The sequence below is a fragment of the Petaurus breviceps genome, unplaced genomic scaffold (assembly GCF_028583685.1).
Source record: "Petaurus breviceps papuanus isolate PSGF00001 unplaced genomic scaffold, PetGlider_PUasm1.0 90702, whole genome shotgun sequence".
Taxonomy (NCBI): domain Eukaryota; kingdom Metazoa; phylum Chordata; class Mammalia; order Diprotodontia; family Petauridae; genus Petaurus; species Petaurus breviceps.
The window spans coordinates 1,980,451-2,007,909 of NW_027187317.1; the positions used below are offsets into that span (position 1 = coordinate 1,980,451).

At 36.0% G+C, this 27,459-nt stretch overlaps 1 protein-coding gene across 7 annotated transcripts in view; it reads right to left on the minus strand.

Annotated features, from left to right (window-relative positions):
• Positions 1–27,459, minus strand: part of MARK1 (microtubule affinity regulating kinase 1) — a 166,563-nt gene that overhangs the window by 75,439 nt on the left and 63,665 nt on the right. For all 7 annotated transcript variants that reach the window (XR_011163994.1, XM_069066002.1, XM_069065999.1 and 4 more), the window contains one exon: positions 797–845. Coding sequence is in view for 6 of the 7 variants with exons in the window: in XM_069066002.1 (XP_068922103.1) it covers positions 797–845 (49 nt within the window). In the remaining variant the exon portion in view is untranslated. The remainder of the gene's footprint in view (positions 1–796; positions 846–27,459) is intronic.

The window sequence follows — 27,459 nt, forward strand, 5'->3', positions numbered from 1 at the left end:
TAAAGCAATTGGGGTTAAGTAACTTGCTCAAGGTTATACGGCCAGTTATTTCTGGGTGTGGTGCTAAGTGTCTGAGCCCGGATTTGATCCCCAGGTCATCCCGACACTGGAGCTGGTGCTCTTACTCGCTGAGCGACCTGGCTGCCCCTAAGCAATTGGGGTTAAGTAACTTGCTCAAGGTTACACGGCCAGGTGTTTCTGGGTGGGTGCTAAGTGTCTGAGCCCAGATTCAACCCCCAGGTCATCCCAAAGCTGGGGCCGATGCTCCTACTAGCTGTGCTACCTGGCCGCCCCTAGTTTGTATCAATCTTAACATGAGTATTCTAGATTAAAATTTCTTACATCAAAGATTCAAATGGTTATGAAGTTTACTATAATGGAATTTTATGTAATAATAATTTTCTATTAAGCCTGAGCTGTTGACAGAAATTACTACTGATTGAACCCAAAATACATGGAATTACAAAGAATCAAAATGTTATTTTGAGAATTCCTTTTATTAGGAAAAGCTAAAAATCATATAATTTCAATTTAAAGAGATTTAACTAAGAGATGCAAAAGGTAACGTTAATAGTAAGTAGACTCTGATCTCAAATAACATTCACTTATTTTTACAGTTACTGAATATTCCATTTACCTACTTACCAGCAGTTTTCTTTTTTTACAAACACTTCATTTTCTAGACTGTCTATAATCACCTTTTTTCTTTGATTACCTATATATACATCTAAATGCTGTCTCCTTTTTCCAATAAAAAAAAATCTCATTATAATCTATACAGTAATAAAATACATACCTATATTGGGATGATTCAATATCTTCATTATTCGTACTTCTCGAAATAACTGTCAAAGAAAGCAATTATTTAAACATATTTTTTGTAAAAATTTTAAATATGATCTCATTTGAATAAAAGGAGCTACACAGACATAATCACATGCAATCAGAAGACTAGTTCATAACCTATTCCAATATCATAGTATTTGAAAGAGGTATCAAGAGACCTAAGTTTTGGTTCCATCATTGTTACTAATTACACAAACAACTTTGAGCAAATAATTAAATTTTCTAAAACTAATTTTTCTCATCTTTAAAATAAAGATAGATGAGATCTAAAAACATAAGTAATACTGGAATATGCTTCTGGGCTTCCTGAAACATTCTTGTCAATCATAAAATGAAAATTGTTGATAACTTTTTAAAAATTCAAATTTGTCTTTTTAGTTTCAAGTGCTCTCCTTACCACATCCCCTTTTATTGTCCACAAAAAAGCAAGAAAAATAAAACCCATTATAAACATTTATAGTCAAGCAAAACAAATCCTGACAGACATGTTTTTTAAAAAAGTTAAAATCTGCATTATAAGTCCATCATCTCTCTTATGTGAGGGTGCATAGCATGCTTCATCATGAGTCCTTTGAAACTAACAGCTGGTTTTATTATGTTGATCAAAGTTCCTAAGTGTTTCAAAATTATTTGCTTCCTCATTGTTACTGCTGTATAAATTATTCTCTTGGTTCTACACACTTCAGCTTGCATCAAGTTCATACAGTTCTTTCAAGGTTTTTCTAAAACCATCCCCTTTTAAAAGGGATCATTTCCCTTTTTATGTGAAAACTAAAAACATTTTTGTTTTGCAAATTACGTTAGAACTTTTAACTTTTTTAAAATTTTGAGTTCCAAATTCCCTCTCCCTTGTCCTTCTCCCCCTCTCTGAGATGTAATGCAATTATATTTACACACACACACAAACACACACACACAGTCATGCAAAACATTTCCATATTAGCCATGTTGCAAAAGAAAACATAAGCCAAAATAAAAGAAAAATACAGTGGAAAAAAAAGTATACTTTGACTTTGCATTTAGATTTCCACCAGTTCTTTCTCCGGAGGCTGAATAGCATTTGTCATCATTAAGTCCTTCAGAACTGTCTTAGATCATTATATTGCTGAGGATGGCTAGGTCATTCACAGTTTATCATCATACGATACTACTGTTACTGTGTACAATTGTCCTCTTCGTCCTGCTCACTTCATTTTGCACCATTTCATGTTTAACTCTTTCCAGGTCTTTCTAAAAGTATCCTGCTCATAATTTCTTACAGCACAATAGTATTCCATCACAATCCTATGGCACAACTTGTTCACCCACTCCCCAACTGATGAGTATTTCCTTAATCTCCAATTCTCTGCCATCACAAAAAGACCTACTATAAATATTTTTGTACAAATCGGTCCTTTTCCCTTTTTGTGATCTCTTTCAGATACAGACCTAGTAGTGGTATTGCTGGGTCAAAGGATATGCAGTTTCCAGAATGGCTGGATCAGTTCACAACTGCATCAAGGATGCACTAGTGTCTCAATCTTTCCACATCCCCTCCAATATTTGTCATATTAATCTGCTAAGTGTGAGGAACTACCTCAGAGTTGTTTTAATTTGTATTTCTCTAATCAACAGTGATTTAAAACATTTTTATATGACTAAATAACTTTGATTCTTCTTGATTTAAAAAGTTTTGATTCTTCTTCTGAAAATTGCCTTTTGATATCCTTCAACCATTTATCGACTGGGGAATTACTTGTATTCTTATAAATTTGACTCAGTTCTCTATATATTGGAGAAATGAGGCCTTTATCAGAGAAACTTACTCTAAAAATTTTTCCTAGTTTTCTGCTTTCCTTCTAATTTTGGCTCCATTGGCTTTTTAATTTAATGTAATCAAAACTATTCATTTTATATCCCATACTGCTCTCTATCTCATGTCTGGTCATAAATTCTTCCCTTGTCCATAATCTGACAAATAAAATATTCCATGTTCCCCTAATTTGCTTAGATCATTCTTTACATCTAAATCATGTACCTACTTTGACCTTATCTTGGCATATACAGTATGCGATGTTGGGCTATATCTAGTTTCTGCTAAACTGCTTTCCAGTTTTTACAGTAATTTTTGTCAAATAGTGAGTTCTTGTCCCCAAACTTGTATCTTCAGGTCTATCAAACACTAGATTACTATGGTAATTTACTACTGTCGGTTGTATACCTAATCTATTCTACTGATTCACTACTCCATTTCTTAGCCAGTACCGGATTATTTTGATAATTACTGCTTTGGTACTGTTAGGCCACCTTCCTTCACATTTTTTTTCTCACTGAGTCCCTTCATATTCTAGACCATTTGTTCTTCTAGATGGATACTACTGTTTGTTTTTTTTTTTGAGGGGGGGGAAGGCAAGGCAGTTGGGGTTAACTGACTTGCCCAAGGTCACAAAGCTATTAAGTGTGTCAAATGTATGAGGCTGGATTTGAACTCAAGAGGTCCTCCTATTTCCAGGGTTGGTGCTCTATCGTTGTGCCACCTAGCTGCCCAGATATTTTTACTGTTTTCTTCTAGTTCTATAAAATAACTTTTTGGTAATTTGATATGGCAATGGATCAGCAAATTTTTATTTATGTCATCTTTTATTATGTTGGCTCAGCTATCCATGAGCAATTAATAATTCTCCAGTGGTTTAGATTTGCATTTATTTGTGTGACAAGTGTTTTGTATATAGTTTCTGGGTTTGTCTTCACAGACAGACTCTTAAGTATTTTGTATTATCTATGGTTATTTTAAATGGGATGTCTCTAATGCTGCTGAACCTTATTAGTAATGTATAAATGCTGGTGATTTATGTATATAAATGTATATATTATGTATATTTTATAGCTTGCAACTTTGCTCAAGTATTTTAAAGTTTATTGATTCTCAAGGATTCTCTAAGTATACCATCATATCATTTGCAAAGAGTGATAGTTTTGTTTCCTCATTGCCTATTCTAATTCCTTCAATTTTTTTCTTCTCTTGTGATAATTATCATTAATAGTACTATATGGAATAATAGTGGTGATAATATATATCCTTGTATTCAGAAGGATTCTAGTTTATCTCCATTACAAGTAGTGTTTGCTGGTTGTTTTAGATAGATATATTTCATTATAAGAAAAGCTCAATTTATTCCTATACTTTCTAGTGTTTTTAATAGGAATGAGGGTTGGATTTTGTTGAAAATCTTTTCTGCATCTATAATCATATGATTTTTGTTGGTTTGTTATTGATATGATCAATTATGCTGAAAGTTTTCCAAATAATGAACTAACCCTGTATTCTTGATATAAATTCCACCTGGTCAAAGTACACGATCCTTGTGATATACTGCAGAAATAACCTTGCTAATATTTCATTTGGAATTTTTGCATCAGTATTCATTAGAGAAATTGGTATGCAGTTTTCCTTCTGTTTTTGATCTTCCTGGTTTGGGTATCAGCATCATATTTATTTTTTTTTCAAAAGGAATTGGTAGGATTCCTTCTTTGCCTATTTTCCCAAACAGTTTGCATAGTATTGGAATTAGTTGTTCTTTTAAATGCTAGGCAGAATTCACTTGTGAAATCTATCTAATCCTGGAGATCCTTTCTTAGGGTGTTCATTGAACACTTGTTCTATTTCTTTTTCTAAAATCGTTCATCTGAGCAATTTATATTTTTGTAAACATTAATCTACTTCATTTAAATCATAAGATTCACATATAATTGGGAAAAACAGTTTCAAATAACTGCTTTAATTCTATCTTCATTCGTGGTATATTCAATCTTTCAATTTTTGATCCAGGATTTCCAATTTAGTGTTTAATCAGGGATTTTTAGTTTGTTCTTTTTTACAATTGTTTTTAAATTGCATGATCAGTTAATTGATCCGTTCTTATTTTGTTGATGTAAGCAATGATATAAATTTTCCTCTAAGTACTCCTTTGCCTGCATCCCATAAATTTTGATATGCTGTTGCATGGTTGTAATTTTCTTTAATGAAATTGTTTCTATGATTTGTTCTTTGACCAACACATTATTTAGGATTAAATTTAGTTTTCAATTAATTTTTAATGTTTCCTTGGTTCTTTATTGAATGTAATTTTTATTGCACTATGATCTGAAAAGGATGTATTTAACATTTGCTTCTCTACATTTGGTCATGAGGTTTTTATGCCCTAATTCATGGTCAATTTTTGTGTATGTGCCATGTACCACTGAGAAAAAAGGTATACTCCGTTCTACTCCCATTCAATTTTCTCCAGAGATCTATCAGATCTAACTTTACTAAAATTCTATTCACCTCCTTAACTTCTTTCTTGTTTATTTTTTAGTTGTATGTATCTAGCTCTGAGAGGGGAAAGTTGAGGTCCCTCACTGGTACAGTTTTACTATTTCCTCCTCTCATCCATCTTTTTAAGAATTTGGATGCTATGCCATTTGGTGAACATTTTTAGTACTGATATTACTTCATTGTCTATGATGTCTTTTAGCACTGTCTATGGTATTTTTCCCCTGCTTATCTCTTTTAATTAGATTTATTTTTTTTTTGTCTGAGATCATGACTACAACCTCTTCTTTTTTTTTTTTGCTTTAGCTAGAGCATAATAGATTCTGCTCCAACCTCTTGTCTTTACTCAGTGTGTTTCTCTGCTTCAGGTATATGTCTGGTAAACAACATATTATCAGATTTTGGTTTTTAATACACTCAGCTATCTGCTTCCATTTTGTGGGTGAGTTCATTCCATTCATATTAACAGTTAATTATTCTGAATTTCCCTCCACTCATTTTACCACCATTTGTTCATCTCTCTTTTGCTTTCCACCCTAACTTTAAAAGTGTTTTATTTCTGTCCACCACCTCCCTCAATCTACTTTCTATCAGCCATGAGAGCCCCAAAGTAGTGCGATTTCCCCTGAGATTCTCTCAGCGAGGTTCTTGTCAACATTTAGCAGTCTACAGGAAGCCATGACCTGTCTCTGTAAAACTTAAACCTGTGCCCATTACCCTCTATACCCCTTTTTGGTCTTTCTTAGCCCTGTCCTTCCCCTGCCCCGCCCCCCCCCCAACACACACTTCCATGTCCAGTGTCAGCCTGGCTGATCCCTTCACCACTGGAAATAGGGTTCTCAGAGGCCCTGTCAAGGCAGCATTTCTGGGAGGTGCCCCTTTATTTCAATTTTGTGGGGGGAGGGGCCAACTGCACTGAGGATAAAATGACTGTGATACAAATAATAAAAATGTCGGAAACAAAAAAATCACCCTCCCCTCTATTTCCCTGTAGGGCAAGATAGACTTCTATACCCAACTGAGTGTATATGTTAATCCCTCTTGAAGACAATTTTTATGAGTTGCCTCTCCCTGCCACCCTCCCCCCTTACCCTCCATTGTAAAAAATTTTTCCTTGTATACCCCTTTTATGTCTAATGATTTACCCCATTCTACCTCTCCCTCCCCTTTTCCCCCAGGGCAACCCTCTTTCTCACTTAAAAAAAAATCATCCCACTGTAGTCAACTCATACCTATGATCTCTATGTATATTCCTAACTGCCCTAAAAATGATGAAGCTCTTAGGAATTACAATTATCATCTTCCCATGTAGGAACGTAAACAGTTTTAACTTTTTTTGAATCCACTATGATTTCTTTTTATGCTTCTCTTGAGTATTGCACTTAAAAGTAAAATTCTCTATTCAGCTTTGGTCTTTTCATCAGAAATGCTTGAAAAATTCTCCACTTCATTAAATATCCGTCCCTCCCCCTTCACTGCCCCAAGATTTAGCTGGGTAAGTGATTCCTAGCTCCTTTGCCCTTCAGAAAATCACATTCCAAATCCTTTGATCCTTTAATGTACAAGCTGCTAGGTCTTCTGTTATCCTGACTGTGGCCCCACAATATTTGAACTGTTACTTTCTGGCTACTTGTAATATTTTTCTCCTTGACCTAGGAGCTCTGGAATTTGGCTATAATATTCCTGGGAGTTTTCATTTTGGGATTTCTTTCAAGACGTGATAAGTAGTTTCTTTCCATTTCTATTTTACCATCTGGTTCTAAGATATCAAGGGTCTTCCTTGAAATATAACGTCTAGACTCTTTTGTTGATCATGGCTTTCAGGTAGTCCAACAATTCTCAAGTTCTTTCTCTTCTATTTTCCAGGTATACTGTTTTTCAAATGAGATATTTCAGATTTTCTTTTATGTTGTCATTCTTTTTATTTTGTTTCCTTAATATCTCATAGAGTCATTAGCTTCCACTTGCCCAATTCTAATTTTTAAAGAATTATTTTCTCCAGCAAGTTTTTGCACCTAATTTTCCACTTGGTCAATTCTGCTTTTAAAAAGAGTTTTTCTCTTCAATGAATTTCTGTGCCTCTTCTTACCAACCTGCTGGCTCTCTTTCCATGATTTTCCTACATCACTCTCACTTCTTTTCCTAATATTTTTTTTTCCTACCTCTTACCTGATTTTTAAAATCCTTTTTGAGCTCCTCCAGGAATTCTTTTTGGGCCTGACACCAATTACACTTTTCTTTGAGGCTTCACATGTAACTGTTTTGACATGTTTGGCCTCTTCTGAGTTTGTGTTTTGATCTTTCCTATCACCATAGTAACTTTCTATGGTCAGGTTCTCTGTTGTTTACTCATTTTTCCAGTCTATTTCTTGACTTTTAACTTTATATTAAAAGTTGATATTTGCTTCAAGATAGAAGAGGCACTGTCCCGAATTTCCCATTTCTTGAGCTAGTTGGGGTGGGGGTGGGAAGAAGTTTGTAAGTTTTCATTATTTTGAGGTGGTATGATTTAAGGAAAGGTATGCTCACTGCTCTTCTGGCCTGTGCTCTGGTCTGTCAAGCAATCTTTTACACTCTATAACTGTGACCAGTTCCCACTTCCCTGGGGCCATAAATGCTAATGTGCTAGTGCTTCCCCTTGCCCTGGGACTGTGACCCAGAGCCATGTATAGGCAATGAAGGAATCCTATACCCAGTGCCAGCAAAGGGTCTCTTGTAATCTTCTAGTAAACTGTCCAACCCCCTTATCATCTGTGGGCTAAGAGCTCTAGAAGCTGTAGACACCAATGCACATGTTCCAAAGACCTGCGTTGGCTTGCTGGGCACAGCACTGCACTCCCCACTCTCACTCCAGTGAGGCAGACCTCTCCTGCTAACCTTTTAAGTCATCTTGGGCTGGAAAATTGCTTCATTCCAATGTTTAGTCGGTTCTGTCATTCTAGAATTCATTTTGAGGCATTATTTTAATGTTGTTTGGAAGGAAATTTGGGAGAGCTCAGGTGAGTCCCTGCCTTTACTCCACTATGGGATTTGCCTCTTCCCCTTTATCATTTCTTACAGCATAATAGTATTACACCATATACTGTAACTTGGCCAGTCGTTCCCCAGTTGATGAGCACCCCCTTAGTTTCTAATTCTTTGATACTATGAATAGAGGTGCTATAAATATTTTTGTAAATATGAGTCCATCTCCTCTTTCTTTGAAATTGTTGGGGTATGGACCTATAAGTGGTATCAGAATAGTAGGGTATGTACAATTTAATAATAGGTTTGTGGGCAGAGTTTCAAATTGCTTTACACAATGACTGGACAAGTTCACAGCTCTACCAATCATGCATTAATGTACATGTTTTCCCATAGTCCCTCCAGTCTTCATTTTCCCCCTGCCAACTTTGTTTTAATTTGCATTTATGTATTTATTACTATGTTGGAGAACTAATTCATATAGCTATTTATAATTTGGATTTCTTCCTCTAAAAATGTCATTTATATCCTCTAATCATTTATCAGTTGGGGAATGGCTCTTGTTCTTATAGATCTGAACCAGTTCCCTGTATATTTTAGAAATAAGACCCTGAATAGAGTAATGTGATGCAAAGATTTTTTTTTAAAAATTTCCCATTTATATTCTAATCTGAGAGGCACTGTGCTTTTTTGCATAAAAACTTTAAAGTTTTATGTAATCAAAATTGCCCATTCTACCTTCTTTGAACCTCTCCTCACTTGGTCATGAGCTCTTCCCCTAGCCATAGATCTGACAAGCAATTTCTTCCAAGCTTCTCTAATTTGTTTAGGATATTACCATGTATGTCTCAATTATGCACCCATTTGGAGCTTTTCTTGCTATATGTCACGAAATATTAGTCTATACCTGGTTTCTGCTAGATAGTCTTCTATTTTTCCCAAAAGTATTTGTCAAATGAAATCTGCCACAACTGTACTGGCTTTCTTTTGTATTTTGTATAACTAATCTGACTGACCTCTCTATTTCTTAGCTAGTAGCAAATCGTGATGCTACAGATGCCCTTCTTCCTCACTTTTTTTCCCATTTAATTCCTTTTATATTTTCAATCTTTTGTTCCTCCAGATGAACCTGTAATTCACTGTATTATGGTCAGTAAAAGATGTATTTAATATTGCTACTTTTCTACATTTGTTTGTGAGGTTTTTAAGCCCTGATACATAATCAGTTTTTATGAAGGTGTCATGTATAGCTGAGACGTTAGTATACTCCTTTCTGTTCCCCCTTAATATTCTCCAGATCTATTATGTTTAACTTTTTAAAAATTCTATTCAGGTCCTTAATTTCTTGTTTATTTTGGACTAAGTTTATCTAGGTCTAAGAGGGACGAATTAGGGTCCCCCCTCTTACGGTTTTACTATTTTCTCTTCTAATTTTAACATTTCCCTTAACAATTAAATACTATGCCACTTAGTGTATATATGTTTAGTATTGATATTAAATTCACTGTCTACAGTGCCTTTTACCAAATGTAGTTTCTTCATTTCTTTTAATTAGACCTGTTTTTGCTTTGTCTGAGATCATGCTTGCAACCCTTGCCTTTTTAAATTTCAGCTCAAAACATAATAGATTGTGCTCTAGGCTCTTATTTTATTTTATTCTATTTTATTTGCCTTTTGGAGGGCAACTGGGGTTAAGTAACTTGCCCAAGATTAAACAGCTAGCTTTTTTGTGTGAGTGTTTGTAGCGGCAAGCACCCCAAGCGTCCTCAGGGTTTGCTGCCAATACAGGTTCTTGGAACTGCTTTGATAAAGGAAAGCAACTCAAAATGGGCTAACAAGCTTACTTTAATCAGTCAGACATATATCGTTTACCTTGTTCAGGGGAAAAAGGTCAGCACCATGAACTTCAAAGTATACAGGCAGAATTATTAAGACAGAAACAGATCAAGTAGACAGCTTTCCAAACTGTCCAGCCATTAATCCATACCCAATCGACATCTGGGTTTCAACATCTGGGTTTTTCAAAGCCGGGGGGGGGCCCCCCCTCTGGACAATGGCTTCCCAGAATCCAGATCAAATATCACAGAACACTTCTCAAAGTGAGCCTCCAAAACAAAGCTACACATCAGGGCTTATATAGCCTTCTCCTGGCTCAGAGAATGTAACAACCTTATTGACCCACTGGCCAATCAAGAAGTATCTACTGAAAAACAAGCCTCCCACCCCAGGCTCCAGGTGCACTTTAGCCTAGGGGCAGGGAAGATCTTTAAATTTGCATTTCCATTACAGTGTTAAGTATCTGAGGCTGGAACCGAACTTGGGTCCTCTTGACTCTGGGGCCGGTGTTTTACTCATTGTGCAGGCTCTTATTTTAACCATATGTATCTTTCGGTTTCAAATGTTTCTTGTGAAAAACACAACATTGGGCTTAGGTTTCAAATTCATTCTGTTAACCTCCATTTTATGGATGAGTTTATTCTATTCATATTTACAACTATGATTACTGAATGTTTCTTTCCCATTCTATTCCCTTACACTTTTCCTTTTCTTTTTTTCTACTCCCCTCTTTAAGAGATTGCTTTGTTTCTGACTAATCTCTCCCATAATCTATATTCCCTCTATTTCTCCCCTCTCCTTTAACTTTATTCCTTCCTATTTCCCTCTTGGGTGAAATGCCTTTCTGTACCCAACTGTTTGTGTATGTATATTTGTTTCTTCATTCAGATGAAGCTGAGGTTCAAGTGTTTCCTGCTCACCACATTCATTCCATCTTCCTTTTTGTATAGACTTCTACTTGTATATCCCATTTATGTGAGATCATTTCCTCCATTCTTCCTCTCCTTTCCTCCCTCGCTGAGTGTATTCTTTTCCATGCTTTGTTTTTCCATTAAAATCCACATCTACTTCACATCTTTTTTCCTGTTGTGCCTCATTCTTGAAAGTGTCAGTTTATAAAGAACAGATGATGATAAAAGCACTGGTAGGATACTTTCTGACTGATTTCTACCATCTATTCATAGTAGATATTACCCATATTCTATGGGCCAGTTCAATCCTTTGCCCTCCCCATGATCACTCTCTTTTCCTTTTGCCATGTAATCCCATCTCTAGGTTCCTATCTTCCTCTTTCTAGGTATCAACTGCCCCACTCTCATGGAAATTCAATTTCCTTTCTTCTGAGTCAAGATGCTGTCAGCTGAAGAACAACATTCTCTCAGAGGAAGTAATCTTTTCGTTCACCAAATCCCACCCTACCCCTTAAGACTGTTGTTGTTGCTCAGTCAATTAGTCATGTCTGACTCTTTGTGACTCCATTTGGAGTTTCCTTGGCAAAGATACTGGAATGATTTGCCATTTACTTCTCCAGTTCATTTTTACAGATAAGGAAACTGAAACAAACAGGGTTAAGTGACTTTCCCAGAGTCAAACAGCTAGTAAGTATCTGAGGCTGGATTTGAACTCAGGTCCTTTTGATTCCAGGACCAGCACTCTATCCACTGTGACACCTAGCTACCACATCTGGTTACCAGCAAGGTTCTAATTTTCCCCTACCATACTCCATGGGAGTGTTGTTCAGTGATACTTCTACCAATGAGTTGAGACCTCCCCCTTTCATTTCTTGTTTTAATCCCTCACTTCTGTCACCTCTCTCATTCTCCTAGACTCTCTTCTTGCCAAAAAACTATAGGAGTTTCTTTCCTTCATTGTTCATTTATGGATCTGAATACAGCACTTCACAAGTCTCCTCTGTACTTTACCTCCCCCTCTCCATTTATGCAACCTCCAAAACTGCAATTTTCTCACATAGAATATATTGATTCACCTGTGTTGTGTGTGTGGGTAGAGGTGGGGGTATCTCAGGTTTGTTCCTTTACTGTCACTTCTCTTTCTAGAAATTTTGCTCTATTCCTTGTGTTCTATATTTATTTATTTTTGACCCCAAAAGATAGTCATTCACTTCTGGTTTTTTAAATACTATACAGAAGGGGCAGCTAGGTGGCACAGTGAGTAAAGCGCTGGCCCCAGAGTCAGGAGGACCCGAGTTCAGTTCTGGCCTCGGACACTTAACACACACACACACACACACACACACACACACACACACACACACACACAAACTAGCCGTGTAACTATGGGCAAGTTACTTAACCCCAACTGCCCTCCAAAAAAGGCAAAAAAAAAATTATAATAATATACAGAGACTGGGTAATTTACTTCATTACTTATTTTTACCTTGACAGTTGTATTTCTTTACCTTGTGTTCTGTTGTTTGGAGTGCAGAAGTTGAATATTATACTCACTTTTTTTTCATGAATGCCTCAAATGCTTCTCTTTTCCTTTATTAAACAATCCATCTCTTTTCATTAATGATTAGGCAAAGGTTTACTGGGATTGTTATTTTGGGTTGTATCTTGTGTTCCTTTGTTTTTTGGAATACATTATTCTATTCATTTTTGTTGTTTTGCATACAGACTAGTTTGTGCTATTTGAATTTGATTCCAGGGTTTCTCTTTGAGGTCTTTCTCTTTGTTGCTTACAAAATTTGTTCTTTTATCGTTAGAATTATTCAATTTAACCACTTAATTTAAGTGGGGGTTTTTTGGAGGGGTATTCCTGGAGATGGGATCTTTTAGATTTGTACTTTGTTTTCTGTATTCAGAATTTTTCAGTAGTTTTCTTATGTTTATGCAGTTTCTTATTTACTGCATATATATTATGGTTTCAGATGTTAATGCCCTTTCTTTCTCTTCTTCCAGTTTGTCTTTCATCTTAGTTTATTTATTTTCCAAATCTATTTTTTTTTTGGTGAGAATCATCCCCATGGATTCATTTTTCTGTCCTGCTAGATTTTTGATACAGAAACCATAATTTGACATTTATTCTCTTCATGATTTTCCGTTATCTTTCTAAGCCATTATGAAGCATTCTATGGTAATTCCATGTTTTGGGGGGATTCTACAGAATTTTGTTTTTTTGGGGGGGCTACATTAAGCTCCAAACAGTCTCCCTCCTCACCTCATCCTGCCCTAGAGAAGGCCAGGCCACCATTTGACGCAGATTTTTAACTATAATACAAACCATACTATGAATATTTTATCAGTTGTTTCTCTGTAGGTGGATAGCATCTTCCTTCACAGGTCTTTGTAGTTGATTTAAGTATTTATAGTACTCAGAATAACTTGATTATTCACAATTATTCTTCTAACAATATTGCTATTACTGTTTACAATATTCTCTTGGTTCTTCTCACTTCACTTTTCCTTATTTCATGTAACTCTTTCATGTTTTTCTAACATCAACCAGCTCAACATTTCTTAAAGCACAGGAGTATTCCATCATGATCATATACCATAACTTTTTCAGCCATTCTCCAATTGATAGGCATCTGCTCGATTTCCAGTTCTTTGCCAACACAAAAGAAGCTGCTACAAATATTTTAGAACATATATACTCTTTTCCTTTTCCCCAGATCACCTTGGGACACAGACCTACAAGAGGAATTGATGGGCCAAAGGGTATAGACAGTTTTGTAACTCTTTGGGTATAATGCCACATTGCTCTCCAAAATGGTTGAATCATTTCACAGTTTGACCAATAATGTATTGGTGTCTCAATTTTTCCACATCCCTTCCAACTTTTGTCACTTTCCTCTTCTGGCATCTTAGCCAATCTGACAGGTATGAAATAATATCTCAAAGTTGTTTTAATTTACATTTCTCTAATCAATGATGAATTAGAGCATTTTTTCATAGGACTATATAAAGTTTTTATTTCTTCATCAAAAACTGCCTGTTCATATCCTTTGACCATTTTTCAATTGGGGAATGACTTAAACTCTTACAAATCTGACAAAGTTGTCTATATATTTGAGACAGGAGACCTTTATCTGAAAAACCATCTCTAAAATTCCTCCCCCACCCCAATTTTCTGCTTTCCTTCTAATCTTGGCTACATTGGGTTTTTTGGTACAAAACCTTTTTAATTTAATCTAATAAAAATCGTCTATTTTACATCTCACAATCCTCTCTATCTTTTGTTTACTCACAAATTCTTCTCCTATCCCTACATCTGATAGGTAACAAACTCCATGTTCTTCCAGTTTCCTTTTATCTCCCTTTAGATCTACGTCATTATCCACTTTGATCTTATCTTGGTGAATGGTATAAGACATTGATCTATATCTAATTTCTGCTGAACTGCTTTCTAGTTTTTCCCAACAATTTTTACCAAACAGTTCATTCTTATCCCCAAAGTTTAAAACCTTTACATCTGTCAAACACAAGGTTACTATAATAATTTTTTAGTATGTATTGTATGTCTATTCAGGGTTTTGTTTTTCATCAGGCATTTCTTCAGTTTTCTTAGGTTAGTAATATTTAGAGAACTTAACCATCATTTTTATGTTTTCAGAATTATTATTTCTAAATTTTAGCATCTTCTCTATTGATTTATCTGCTTCTATTTAATAGAAATTTTTTCCTCTTGAAATATCTGGTAATTTTAGTTTTTTATTTTTATACTCCCTTACCACTCACTTTTTGATTCTTCTCCCTTTTCTGAGATCTAGACTGCAACCTTCCCTCAGCCTCCTCCCACTTAGGGAAATTTACTTTTTATTGGTCTTGGTCTCTGCCCCAAGCAACTTCTGAGGGAAAAATCTCCAGCTAGATTTCAGTCCCCTCTCTGTCTGGCCTACCGAAGCCTTAGTTCTGCCTCTGGCTTTTCTTCTCTAGCTGGGCTGAGTTAATATCTATCACATTTTATAGGCTTAGACAAAGGCATATGGATATTCTAGGTAAAGTCTCTGCAGTTAGAGATTTCCTAAACAAGGGACTGCTTGAGGCAGAAGGAAAGGCAACTTCCCCATCCCTCTTACACACACAAATATTCTTTATGCGAGGAGGCAGAATCAATGTGCAATATGTTGCAATATTTGAGGAAGGGCAGGAAGCGGAAGCATATCAGCAGAGTCTCTGCTACTGGAGAAATCCCCAAATGAGTCTCAAGAGTAATCCAAAAGATTAGCATGTTCACCTTGCCTGAGGGGGTAAAGGTGGTAGGGAAATGGTAATGAGTAAGTCCCTAAATGATGACAATGCTTCAGTATTAATAATAAGGCTATCTTCTTTTGGCTTCTTCCTTTCTCATCCAGGGAATTCAGCAGCATTTTTTTTCTCCCACTGATGCAGAATTCCTCTTTCAAGAAGTTTTAAGAGTTAGTGGAAAATGGAGAAAAAGTCTAGCACCTTACTGGTGATGTGACCAGAAGATTTTTATCTCATTTTACTAAGAAAACTAAAGCCATCTGATCCTGAGTTGCCTCTTTCCCAATTATCTTTATTATGAAAACCCTTGACCTCATCTCCTACTCTCTCCTCCCTCTCCCCCAGTTTCTGACAAAGAGGCAGTAGCCCTTCTCCCTTGCCAAAACCAACCCTTCCACTACAGCCTCTTTAAACCTGCTAGAGGGGACCCCTACTGGGTTCCTTGGAAACCACCTAATAGGCTCCAATAGTAAAGAAATGTTTCACCTGTGTTGCTAAAACATACCAGATTCCCACGGATTCAGGTCCATTTATGTTTGTATCCAAGGCCTTGCTAAGGAACTATGGCTTCGCTTCACTTCAGTAGAATACCAAGGCTTTGTTTCAATAGGAATAATACTGAGAATGTTTTGCCTCAATAGACACAATGCTAAAGACATTGTACCCCTTAGAAACATATTCTGCTGCCAGCAATCACATTGTCTATAAAATTATGTCTAACAGAAAGCTCGCTGCTGTCTTTCAGTCTGAAAGGCAGTCCCGGCCAGTTAATAAACACTCCTATCAAATTATAATTGACCTAGCTGTCCTGTTATATCTCGGTGTCCATTACACCGTCCCTTCCCATCTTCTCCAGCATACTACAAGTTCAATTATCCCCTCTATATTGTAATCTTTATCTTCCATCTATTTCATAAAAAATTGCCTTGAGGTGGCTAGGTGGTGCAGTGAATAGAGTACCGGCCCTGCAGTCAGGAGTACCTAAGTTCAAGTCTGGCCTCAGACACTTAACACTTATTAGCCATGTGACCCTGGACAAGTCACTTAACCCCAAATGCCCATCCTTCCACCCTCCAAAAAGCAAAAAAAAAAAAATTTTTTTAAACAATTTTTTAAATTGCCTCAACCTTCCCCATACTTAAAAATACTTCAATAAACCCAAGAATGTTTTCTTATTTTTATTTGTATCCTCTGCACCTAGCACAGAACCTGGCACATAGCAGATACTTAATAGACTGCTTATGGCTTGACTAAAGACTTGTATTTGGAGGAAGAAAACCATTTTCCCTGTAATACTATTTATATTATTAATTGCTTAGCCTTTAACTGAATTCTTCCAATTTATTGGATTCTGAATTAAAATACAATGCAAAATCCCCCTCCCCCCAAAAGCAACCAGTTTTATTAATTCAATAGTTTTTTTTTTAATTTCAATTTTATTAATCTCTCCTTTGGTTCTCAGTATTTCCAATTTAGTATTTAATTGGGGATTTTCCATTTGTTCTTTTTCTAGCTTTTTCAGTTGCATGCCCAACTTACTAATCTCCATTTTCTCTATTTTATTCATGTATGCATTCAGAGATATAAAACTTCTCCCAAGAACTGCTTTTGCTGCATCCCACAAGTTTTGGTATGTTGTATCACTGTTGTCATTCTCTTGAATGAAGTTATCGATTGTTTTTATAATTTTTTGTTTGACCTATTCCTTCTTTAGAATCAAATTATTTAGTTTCCCATTAGTTTTTAGTCTATCTTTCCATGGACCTTTATTACATACAATTTTTTATTGCATAATGATGTGAGAAGGATGCATTAAATATTTCTGCACCGAATTGTGAGGTTTTTATGCCCTAGTACATGGTGAATTTTTGTGTATGTGCCATATACCACTGAGAAGAAAGTATATTCCTTTTTATCCCCATTCAATTTTCTCCAGAGGTCTATCATATTTACCTTCTACAAAATTCTATTCACCGCCTTAACTTCTTTCTTGTTTATTTTGAGATTAGATTTATCAAGTCCAGAGACAGGGAGATCAAAGTCCCCTATTAGTATAGTTTTGCTATCTATTTCTTCCTCTAACTCCCTTAACTTCTCCTCTAAGAATCTGGATGCTATACCACTTGGTGCATATATGTTTAGTAATGATATTGCTTCATTTTCAATGGTGCCTTTTAGCAGGATATAGTTTCCTTCCTTATCTCTTTTAATTAGATCTAGTTTTGATTTTGCTTTATCTAAGATAAAGATTGATATCCCTGCTTTTTTTACTTTAGCTGAAGCATAATATATTGTACTCTAGCCCAAAGAGTGACCATTCTTAAAAATAAACTAAAAGAGAACAAAAGAAAAAAAGGCATCTTTAGAAACAAGGGTTTTAGAATGAATATAATATTCTTGGGTCAAAAACTAGTAAAGAAAAAAACACAACAAATTGTGTTTTGCTTCTTTTGCTGAATGTACAAAATGGGTTAAGTACAAGCAAATATTTATTTTCTCATGATATAAATAAGATTATAAAATATGTATTTTTACAAAAACTCAGTAGCCATAACTTATTATTTTAAATTTATGCAGTATAGCATTATTTATGAATAAAAAATTATTGTGGATAATGTACAAGGCTAGGGGAAGTGTTTTATTAAGTAAATGTTAATATTCAGCTAATAATTCAATGAATGTCATTGAAAGCTATTTTTTCTCCTTATAAATGACTTTTCTAAAATGCAAAGAAAAAAACAACTTTGTGGTTTTCTTAATGGAAAGTCACTAGGCTTAGAAATATCAAAGTATCACAATCAAACCAAGACATTTTAACACAATCATTTCCCTTTTGCATTACATCTAATAAGTACTAAAAGAGTATGCTTAAGCATTTTAAAAATTTATAGAATTTATAAACTATTTTAAAAAGCTGGAAGCAAAAAGCAAATCAACATGCTAACTTCTAGGCAAAATGTTTTAAAAACATAATTTTTTTTATGTTTTAAATCATACTCTTCCTGCATGAACACAATCAGAACACAAAATTTCCTGGAACAATTTTTTTTTTTTAAATCATCCCTTTTAGAACATTAAAACTATTAAGGAAAGATGCATTTTCAGTACAGTCAAATTGTTTTTCCATTATTACTACTTTGCCCTAACAGTAATATAAAAAGAACATGGTATTCACGACTAATTATATTTTATTTAATTTATATGTTCCTAGTGAATTGAGGCTAATAAAATACTCAAAGAACTCAAATATTTTTCATGGAAAAGGAAGTCCTTTAATGAATCTTGGTTTTAGTATAATTTTATAATCTGAAAACCTACCACTTATTCCAAATAATACTCCATCTGTGCCCAAGAATCCACTTTGAATCTAAGGATTAAAAACTTCCTTTCAGATCTCAGAAAAAAAAATTAGCTAGCTGCTATAAAACGTTATAAAATAATGACCAATATGGAATAGCATAAGAGTTATGAGTCTCTTACTGACAGAAATCCTGTTGTATTTTTATATATTTAAATGTTTCTAAAGACTATTTCACTTTTTTGCAATGTTATTCTGGATTGAAGCTCAAGGAGATAGGAGGCTTAGCACTGATATGAGAGCGCTCAGCTCTTGTCATTATACCAACTTTTAAGAACAGGAGGTAGAGGGTAGGTAAAGATGGGCTGATTTCTTTAGCTCCCATTGATTGCCTAAGAACAGGTGTTCTCTACTTCCTTCAGGTATCATTTCTCTACTGTACCTGAATACTTATTCAGAGCTATATTTTCATTAGAAGGGATCAGAGAAATATAGTAGATATCTCAGGAAAAGGAAAAGGAAAAAAGACTGCACATTTGGTAGAAAGTCTCTTGAGGGAGCCTAATGAAAGCTATCTAGAAGTTAATGAGAAAATCTAAAATTTTCAGAAGTAAAATGTATTGTTTTAAATATTCAAGGGGTTAATAATTTGTTGACTTCACCTCACACAGAAGAAAAAATAAACAAATAACTGTACTATTTACATACCAAGTCTTATCAACTAAGTTATTATCTCTATTTTCTCATTCACTTTAAAAATTAGCATGACTCCATGCTGCTTCTTGGGAAATTTAGCTCAAATTGTCCTTATCAGGCATTTAGTTTAATAACTTTTGTCATCTAGTTATTTTTAGCTGAGAGAAGAATTTCATGCTTTGTTCCAAAACATGTTTATGACCCTATCCTAAGCAATTACCAAAGAACAAAAATAAGAAATACAACTTCCCAAGTTCCCATTAACTTAAGGCTACCCCAGGCAAGTTTATAACATCCTGACAATGCATCAAGAGAATACAAATTCACTAATGTCAGCTGACTCTGAGGATTATTAAAGAATGTGGATGATTTTTATAGAACTGAAGGATTTCCATTTAGCTTCTGTGCTTCTCTAGTGATAAGAGGTACTCTTGTCACTTCAGACAGGGTTAAAAGGAAAGAGGAATAAAAATCAAAAAGTAAAGTCAAGAAGGATAAGAACAGGTGAATTTAGAGTCACATTACAGTAACACTGTTCTACTTCCTCCCCTATAGAAATTAAAAGACTTAGAAAGATTAGGAAAGGATAAAGGTTAAATTACTCAGGGATATTGACCTGGCTACACAAAGATATTATTGACCCACACCCACTTTAAATTATGTCTTAATAGTAATTGGCATTAACATAAATTCACTCTCTTTCCACTTGCTCTTGTGACAGACTGATACTTAGAGACAGCTGGTTAAAGCTGAAAAACAATCCATAGACACATAAAAGTGAGAAACTAACAGTAACTAGCAAATTTGCCCTCTAAATTGCTTCTTGCAGTAATACAATGTTTTTCAACTCCTTGACGGCAAAACACAAATCCTTAATTTCCCTCAAGGTTTAGTTGGACTGCTAGTTTCATCCATTCTCTCGTTAATTCAACAAACTATTAAATGAAAGGTCAAGAATATGAAGGGAATCAATAAAAAATGAAGGAAGACTTTTCTGGAATGCTATTGTGCTATAAGAAATGATGAGCAGGAAGACTTCAGAAAAACCTAGGGAGATTTATAAGAACTGATACAAAGTAAAGTGAGTAAAACCAGGAGAATACCATACATAGTAACAGCAATAGTGTATGAAGATCAACTGTGAAAGACTTAGCTATTCTGATCAAGACAATGATCCAAGACAATTCGAAAGGACTCATGATAAAAAATGCTTTTTGCCTCCACAAAGAGAACTGCAGAGAGCAGAATGAAGCATACTTTTTTCCCATTTTATGTTTCTTGCAATATTGCTAATCTGGAAATGTTTTTCATGACTTCATGAATATAACTAAAATCATATTGCTTGCCTTCTCCATGGGTGGGGGGAAGGGCAGGAGAGAGAAAACTCAAATTCTAAAGCACCAATGTTAAAAATAAGTAAATAATTTTTTAAAAATAAAAGAAGATATGTATGCCTACTGAAATTCTATAACTGGAATACTTTTTCCTTTAGTTCAAGAACTATTAGGGGCAGCTCCATGGTGCAGTGCATAGAACACTGGCCCTGCTATCAGAAGGACCTGAGTGGAAATCTGGCCTCAGACACTTAATAGCTGTGTGACCCTGGGCAAATCACTTAACCCTGATTGCAGCAAGGGGGAAGGGGGAGAGAGGGAGAGGGACAGAGACAGAGAAAGAAAAGAATTACAGGTCTGAAACTGTATCAGCAACATCATACCACCTAGGGTCCTATTTTTGTCTCCATATATAAAAGAAATAGTCACAAAATGGAATGGCCACAGAGTTCAACTGTAGTGGAAGCAGCAGGGGCAGCCAGTAAGAGGTCACAAGCTGTGGTCATGGAACATGTAACTGGAAAGAGTATCTGGCTGGAAATCAACTCCCTTGCCCTGAGCACTTGGAGCTGGCCCAGGCCATGAAGTGGTATTATAGCAGAGATAGCAAGGATATGGACCAGGACCAAGAGGAAAAGCAGCTACTTCTTTTTTTAAATTAAATTTTATGTTTATTTTTCGTTTACATTATCCATTTCCACAAGATTTCCCTATCCAAAAGTGGGTGCTTCCAATTTCCCTCCCCCCAGCCTGCTTTCCCTTCCATCATACCCCTTTCATCCCCTTCTCCCCTACTCTCCTGTGGGGTGAGATACCCCATTTAGTGTAGTGTGTATGTGATTCCCTGCCTAAGCCAAATTCATCGAGAATAGGGTTGACTCATTCCCTTTTGCCTTCCTGTTCTTCCCCTCCATTGTAACAGTTTTCCCTTGCCTCTTCTATATGAAATAATTTAGCCTCTCCACATCTCCTCTCATTATATTCCTCTCTCACCTCTCAATTTCACCTTTTAAGTATCATCCCTTCCTATTCAATTGGTCCTGTGCCCTCAGTCTATGTATATTTGTACACATAAATACACACTCACATATGTATTCATATGCCCATAAACCCTCCTATATATATATACATATATATTTATTTATATTCCCTTCACCTATTCATATCATACTGAGAAAAATTTCATAAGTTACAATTATTGTTTTTCCATGTAGGAATGTAAATAGTTCAACTTTGATAAGTTCATTATGATTTCTTTTCCCTGTTTACCTTCTCATGCTTCTTGTATTTGAATGTCAAATTTTCTATTCAACTCTGGTTTTTTTTACCAAGAATGCTTGAAAGTGGGGAAGCTAGGTGTCGCAGTGAATGACCATGTTTCCCCCTGAAACATGATACTCAGTTTTGCTGGGTAGGTGATTCTTAGTTTTAATCCCAGCTCCTTTGACCTCCAGAACATCATATTCCAAGACCTTCGACTCCTCAATGTAGAAGCTGCCAGATCCTGTGTTATACTGATTGTGTTTCCACAATATTCAAATTGTTTCTTCCTGGCTGTTTGTAACATTTTCTCCTTGATCTGGGAACTTCGCAACTTGGCTATAATATTCCTAGGAGTTTTCTTTTTGGGATCTTTTTTCAGGAGGTGATCGGTGGATTCTTTCAACCTCTATTTTTCCCTCTGGTTCTAAAACATCAGGGCAGTGTTCCTTGAGAATTTCTTGAAGGATGATTTCTAGGTTCTTTCTTTGATCATGGCTTTCAGGTAGTCCAATAATTTTTAAATTATCTCTCCTGGATCTATTTTCAAGGTCAGTTGTTTTTCCACTGAGATATTTCACATTGCCTTCTATTCTTTCATTTGTTTGGATCTATTTAACAGCATCTTGATTTCTTATAAAGTCATTAGCTTCCATTTGCTCCAATCTAATTCTGAAGGAATGATTCTCCTCAGTGAGCTTTTGAGATTCTTTTTCCATCTGGCAAATTTGGCTTTTTAAGGCATTATTCTCATTGGCTTTTTTGACCCTCTTTTGCCATTTGAGTTAGTCTATTTTTTAAGGTGTTATTTTCTTCAGTAAGGTTGTTGACTGTCTTTTCATGATTTTCTTGCATCATTCTTATTTCTCTTCCCAATTTTTCCTCCACTTCTCTTAATTGGTTTTCAAAATCCTTCTTAAGCTCCTCTATGGCCTGTAACTGATTCATATTTTTCTTGGAAGCTTTTGGTGCAGGAGTTCTAACTTTGTTGTCTTCCTCCTGTTTCATGCCTTAGTCCTTTTTGTCCCCAAAATAGGAATCTAAATTTGGATTGCTATGCTTGCTTTGCTTCCTTTGCTTGCTCATGTTGCCACTCAATTACTTGACTTTTGAGCTTTTTGCCACAGTAGAACTCTGTTTACAGAGAGGAGAGCTTTGTCCCAAATCGCTGGGGTTTTCTCAGCTGTTGGAGTGATTGGCTGGCTGCCCTCTCTGAAGCCTCCACCAGCTCTGGCACCTGCTCACACACCCCAGGACCTCCACTCTAGACAGCAATCCAGATCCAAGCAGGTTAAAGCAAGAGTGATTACCTCTCAGAATGGTTGTCTGATTCCCCTACAATCTGCATGCCAGGAGCTCTGAAGCAGCCATGTGGCTGTAGCCACAGTGCCTCAGCTGCTTCTCCCTCTGGAGGCAGAGGCCAGACCACACTCCTGGACCCCCCATTCCCAAAGTCCACACTGACCACACACTGACTTTGTCTTTGGCATTTATGGGTTGATAATTCTGGAAACTGCCACAGCTGCTGGTGATTCTCTCTCCCAAAGTCCCTCTAGCAGAGGCTGGTTAGGGCTGCCGTGGGACTAAAACCATGAGCTCACACTGGCTCTGCTCCCAGCGCGCTGCAAGGTACCCTTCCTGTCCGCCTGCTAGGCTGCCTTCAGCGGGAGGTTTGTTTCTCTCTGTCACTTTGTGGGTTTTGTAGACCTAAAGTTTGTTTAGAGTCATTTTTTTTTATAGGTATTTGAGGTGGTTATGGGGGAGCACACAGAGTTTTCCTGGTTCGATGCCACCATCTTGCCTCCGCCCCAGAAGAAGCTACTTCTGAACCCTAGCAGTCTCCCTAAGAAAAATACACAATGGAACAGAACCCAACTACCACTGCATGTCTACAAGCCCATAGAAATGAACAGACCCTAATGTCTTCTATCTTTGCCAACATAGCTAACAACATCACTGATGTATCAGTAGCAGAGTCTCAGAGCATAGTATAAGACAAGTACATAGACCAAGTAGGATAATATATGGGCTGTCCTGAGCAGTAGCTTGATTCAATTGAAGAAGCTCCTGCCACGGCCATCCCTTATCAGCCGGCTCCACCAAATGCTTGCTGGTAACCCTGTTCCGTTTTCAGACTTCCATCGGATATCCAGAATAGTTGCTTATGTCTATAGTGGACTTTCTAAGATCTACATCAACTCAAAAGAATAGGTTGTGGTACATTTTGGAGGACCTATGAGGACATTATGTTCCTCCCTTGTGTACTTGCTTCCTCTTCCTTTTACTTCTTTCTACTTGTATAGAAACTTAACTTACTAATAATAACATAGGAAGAAGAACTACTAGGAAGATTCATTATGAAGAAGGACAAGGTGTAGTTCCCAAGAAGTCTCGTTGCCATGTTGTCACGGCTAAATTCATGGGGAGGGAGGAAGAGGCTCCAAGACGGATGACACTGGAGGGAGGAGGGTTGGGGTAGGGAGACAACGGCATTGATACAAATATTATTTAGTGATTGACAGGTGGGGAAAAAAATTGGATCTTGACCTCCTCGGCATCACTGTTTCATGCTGAGGCATGAGCTGATGATAAGGATGAGTTGGTTATCTCTATTTCTCACACTCTCAGTTTTTACATGTTTGATCCTTTAATTTTGTTTTGGCCTACCACCCTCCACCTAGCAAAACAAAACAAAACAAAACAAAACAAAATCCAAACAGTAAATAGACACTAAAAAAAAAAAAGACCAAGACCAAAGTCCACCAAATGTGGACTTTTCTTTTTACCATGCCTTTATTATTTGAAATTTAAGAGAAAACACTAATATATGTTTATTTAGACTAGAAATATTTTGTAATCTTTATTAGAAATTATAAGTTTCCTAACAGAAATCACTTATAAAAACAATTTTTTGGCTTCTAGTCCCTCAAGACATAGAGAATGGCTGTCAATGAGAAGCCATGTCTTTCTTTGTGTTCACATATTTCAGCAAAGTGCACAAATGCAACCACAGTATATCGACAGTCTTAGTCAGGAACATGCTTGGGTAAGGATAGGATAAAGGGCAACAAACATGCATAACCAGATATTCTTTATGTTATGAATCTGAGCTGGTTCAAAAACTTTACCTTAGCTTACCTTACCTTTACAACATAGCTTAGCAGCTATAGTCTTCTTCAACTAAGTAATGTGCTATTTAAATCAAAAAACACATATAATCCATGAAGCACATAGAATGAAGCTCCTTGCAGAATGAGTGAATACTCACTTTCATAGATGGAAGGCTAAAGTAAAATAATCATATTTTTATTGTTCAGAAGTTTTATATTTAAAAAGTAATGTCAGTTGACTGCACTCTTCTTTTGTTTGTTTTTTTTTTTGGAGGGGGTAAAGTAGGGTAACGGAGGTTAAGTGACTTGCCCAAGGTCACATGGCTAGTTTTGTGTTAAGTGTCTAAGGCCACATTTGAACTCAGGTCTTCCTGACTCCAGGGCCAGTGCTCTATTTACTGCGCCACCTAGCCACCTCTGTCTACAGTCTTAAGTAACACATAGAATAGAAACTATATGGAATTTTACACAACTAGAAAGCTCTAAAAACGTGTATCTGACAAAATCCAAAACAAATCTTTACTCTAATAATCTTAATAAAGAAGGAAACAGCTGAACACATCTTCCCCAACAAAATGTCAACTTTTTAAAGGCAAGCATAAGCAAAACCAGTGCTTACAACGGGGCCTGGCACATTGTAAAAATTTGGTAAATGCTTCATGATTTATATAATTTCACAGGATAAAATTCTCTTTGCTTTAGAAGCCCAAAGTCTATTCCTGCCCCATTTACTTATATAGTAACTTTGTTTCTATTATATTCTGAAAAGCATCACTAAGATTTGAAGAACATTTTGCTTTTATCCTCAGAATTTTGCTATAAATATCAAATACTTCACTTTCAAAGTTGCATGTTTATTTTGAAGTAATGTAGTCTTTATGCCTGAGAATGTTTTCAGGCTTTGAAAATTCACAGTAGAATGACAAATGGCATTTGTTTACTCGGTCTTTCTTGCTTTTCTTCCCACTCTGCTTTACCTACTTTTAATTATATATTCTACTTCAAAGGGATTTAGTAAGTTCTTGGCTTCAGAATGTAGACTATGAGTTGATCATATCAATATCACAATGACTATATGGAACTATTAGAATTAACTCTCAACTATATATTTGACTATCAAGTATTTCCAATTTACAAACATAGTATATAACAAAACCTTTGCTATACTTAACTTTTATATCATTCGGGTATTTGAAAAGTAGATTAAAAAATAGTGAATTTTGCTACTAAGGACCTGCTTTCAAATTCTAGCTATGTAACTTACTACTATGTGACCCTGGTCAAATTACTTACCTTCTCTGGGCCTCAATTTTCTCATCTATAAAAAGAAAAGCTTATACTAGATGACCTCTAAAGTCCCTTTCAGCTTGAATTTTTTTTTTTTACTTTATGGTACTACATTCCTAATAATCATTTGATATTCATTAGTTAAGTACAGACAATAAACTCTTGTCTCCATTTCTGACATTTTAAAAATTGAGTGTGGCATAAACTTGTGCTTTTGCTTAATCTTTCTCTAACTCTTCTGCATTCTTTCACCTAAGATTTATTTTTTTGTAGTTGTTTATGGCAACTATTTTCCAGTAGGTGGAGGTCCAGGGGCTTGCTTCTCGACCTATTGCCTTGTACATATATACCCTTCCTCAACTGTCTAACATCTTTTTTTTTCCAAATGCTTTATTAACTTCTGCTTTACATTATTCATGTCTGCCAGATTTTGAGTTATAAATTTTCTCCCTGTTTTTCCCCTACCCACTGCCCCAAAATAGTAGTCCCACAGGATATACCCTCTTCCAATCTGCTCTCTCCCATAACTTCTCCCATATCCCCTTTGACTTTTCCAGTAGGGCATGGTGGATCTCTATGTCCCAGTGCCTGTATATCTTATTTCCCAATTACATGTAAAGTAATATTAATAATAGTGTATAAATACTAATAAATAAATAATAGTGTATAAATAGTGTATAAAACATTTGATTTTAAAACTGTGAATTCCAGATTCATTCCCTTCCTTCCTTCTCACCCACCCTTACTGGGAAGAGAAGCAGTTCAGTATAGGTTGTACATGTGTAGCTATGCAAAACATTAACATAGTAGACATATTGTAAAAGACTGACTATATTTCCCTTCCTCCTATCCCACCACCCGCTTGTTCTATTCTCTACTTTGATCCTGTCCCGTTTCAAAAGTGGCCACTTCCAACTTCCCTCCCCACTCCCAGCCTGCCCTCCCTTACATCATCCTCCTCCCCCTATTCTCCTGTAGGGTGAGATACCCTATTTAGTGTGTATGTCATTCCCTCCCTGAGCCAAATTCAATGAGAATAAGGTTGACCCATGCCCTTTTGCCTTCCTATTCTTCCCCTCCATTGTAACCATTTCCCTTGCCTTGTCTGTATGAGATAGTTTGACCCATTCTGTTTCTCCCCATCTCCTCACATTATATTCCTCTCTCACCTCTTAATTTCACCTTTTAAGTATCTTCCCTTCCTATTCAATTGGTCCTGTGCCCTCTATCTATGTATACCTGTAAACATATATACACACATTCACATATGTATTCATACGCCCGTATGCCCTCCAATATAGACATATATAAATATATATTTCTA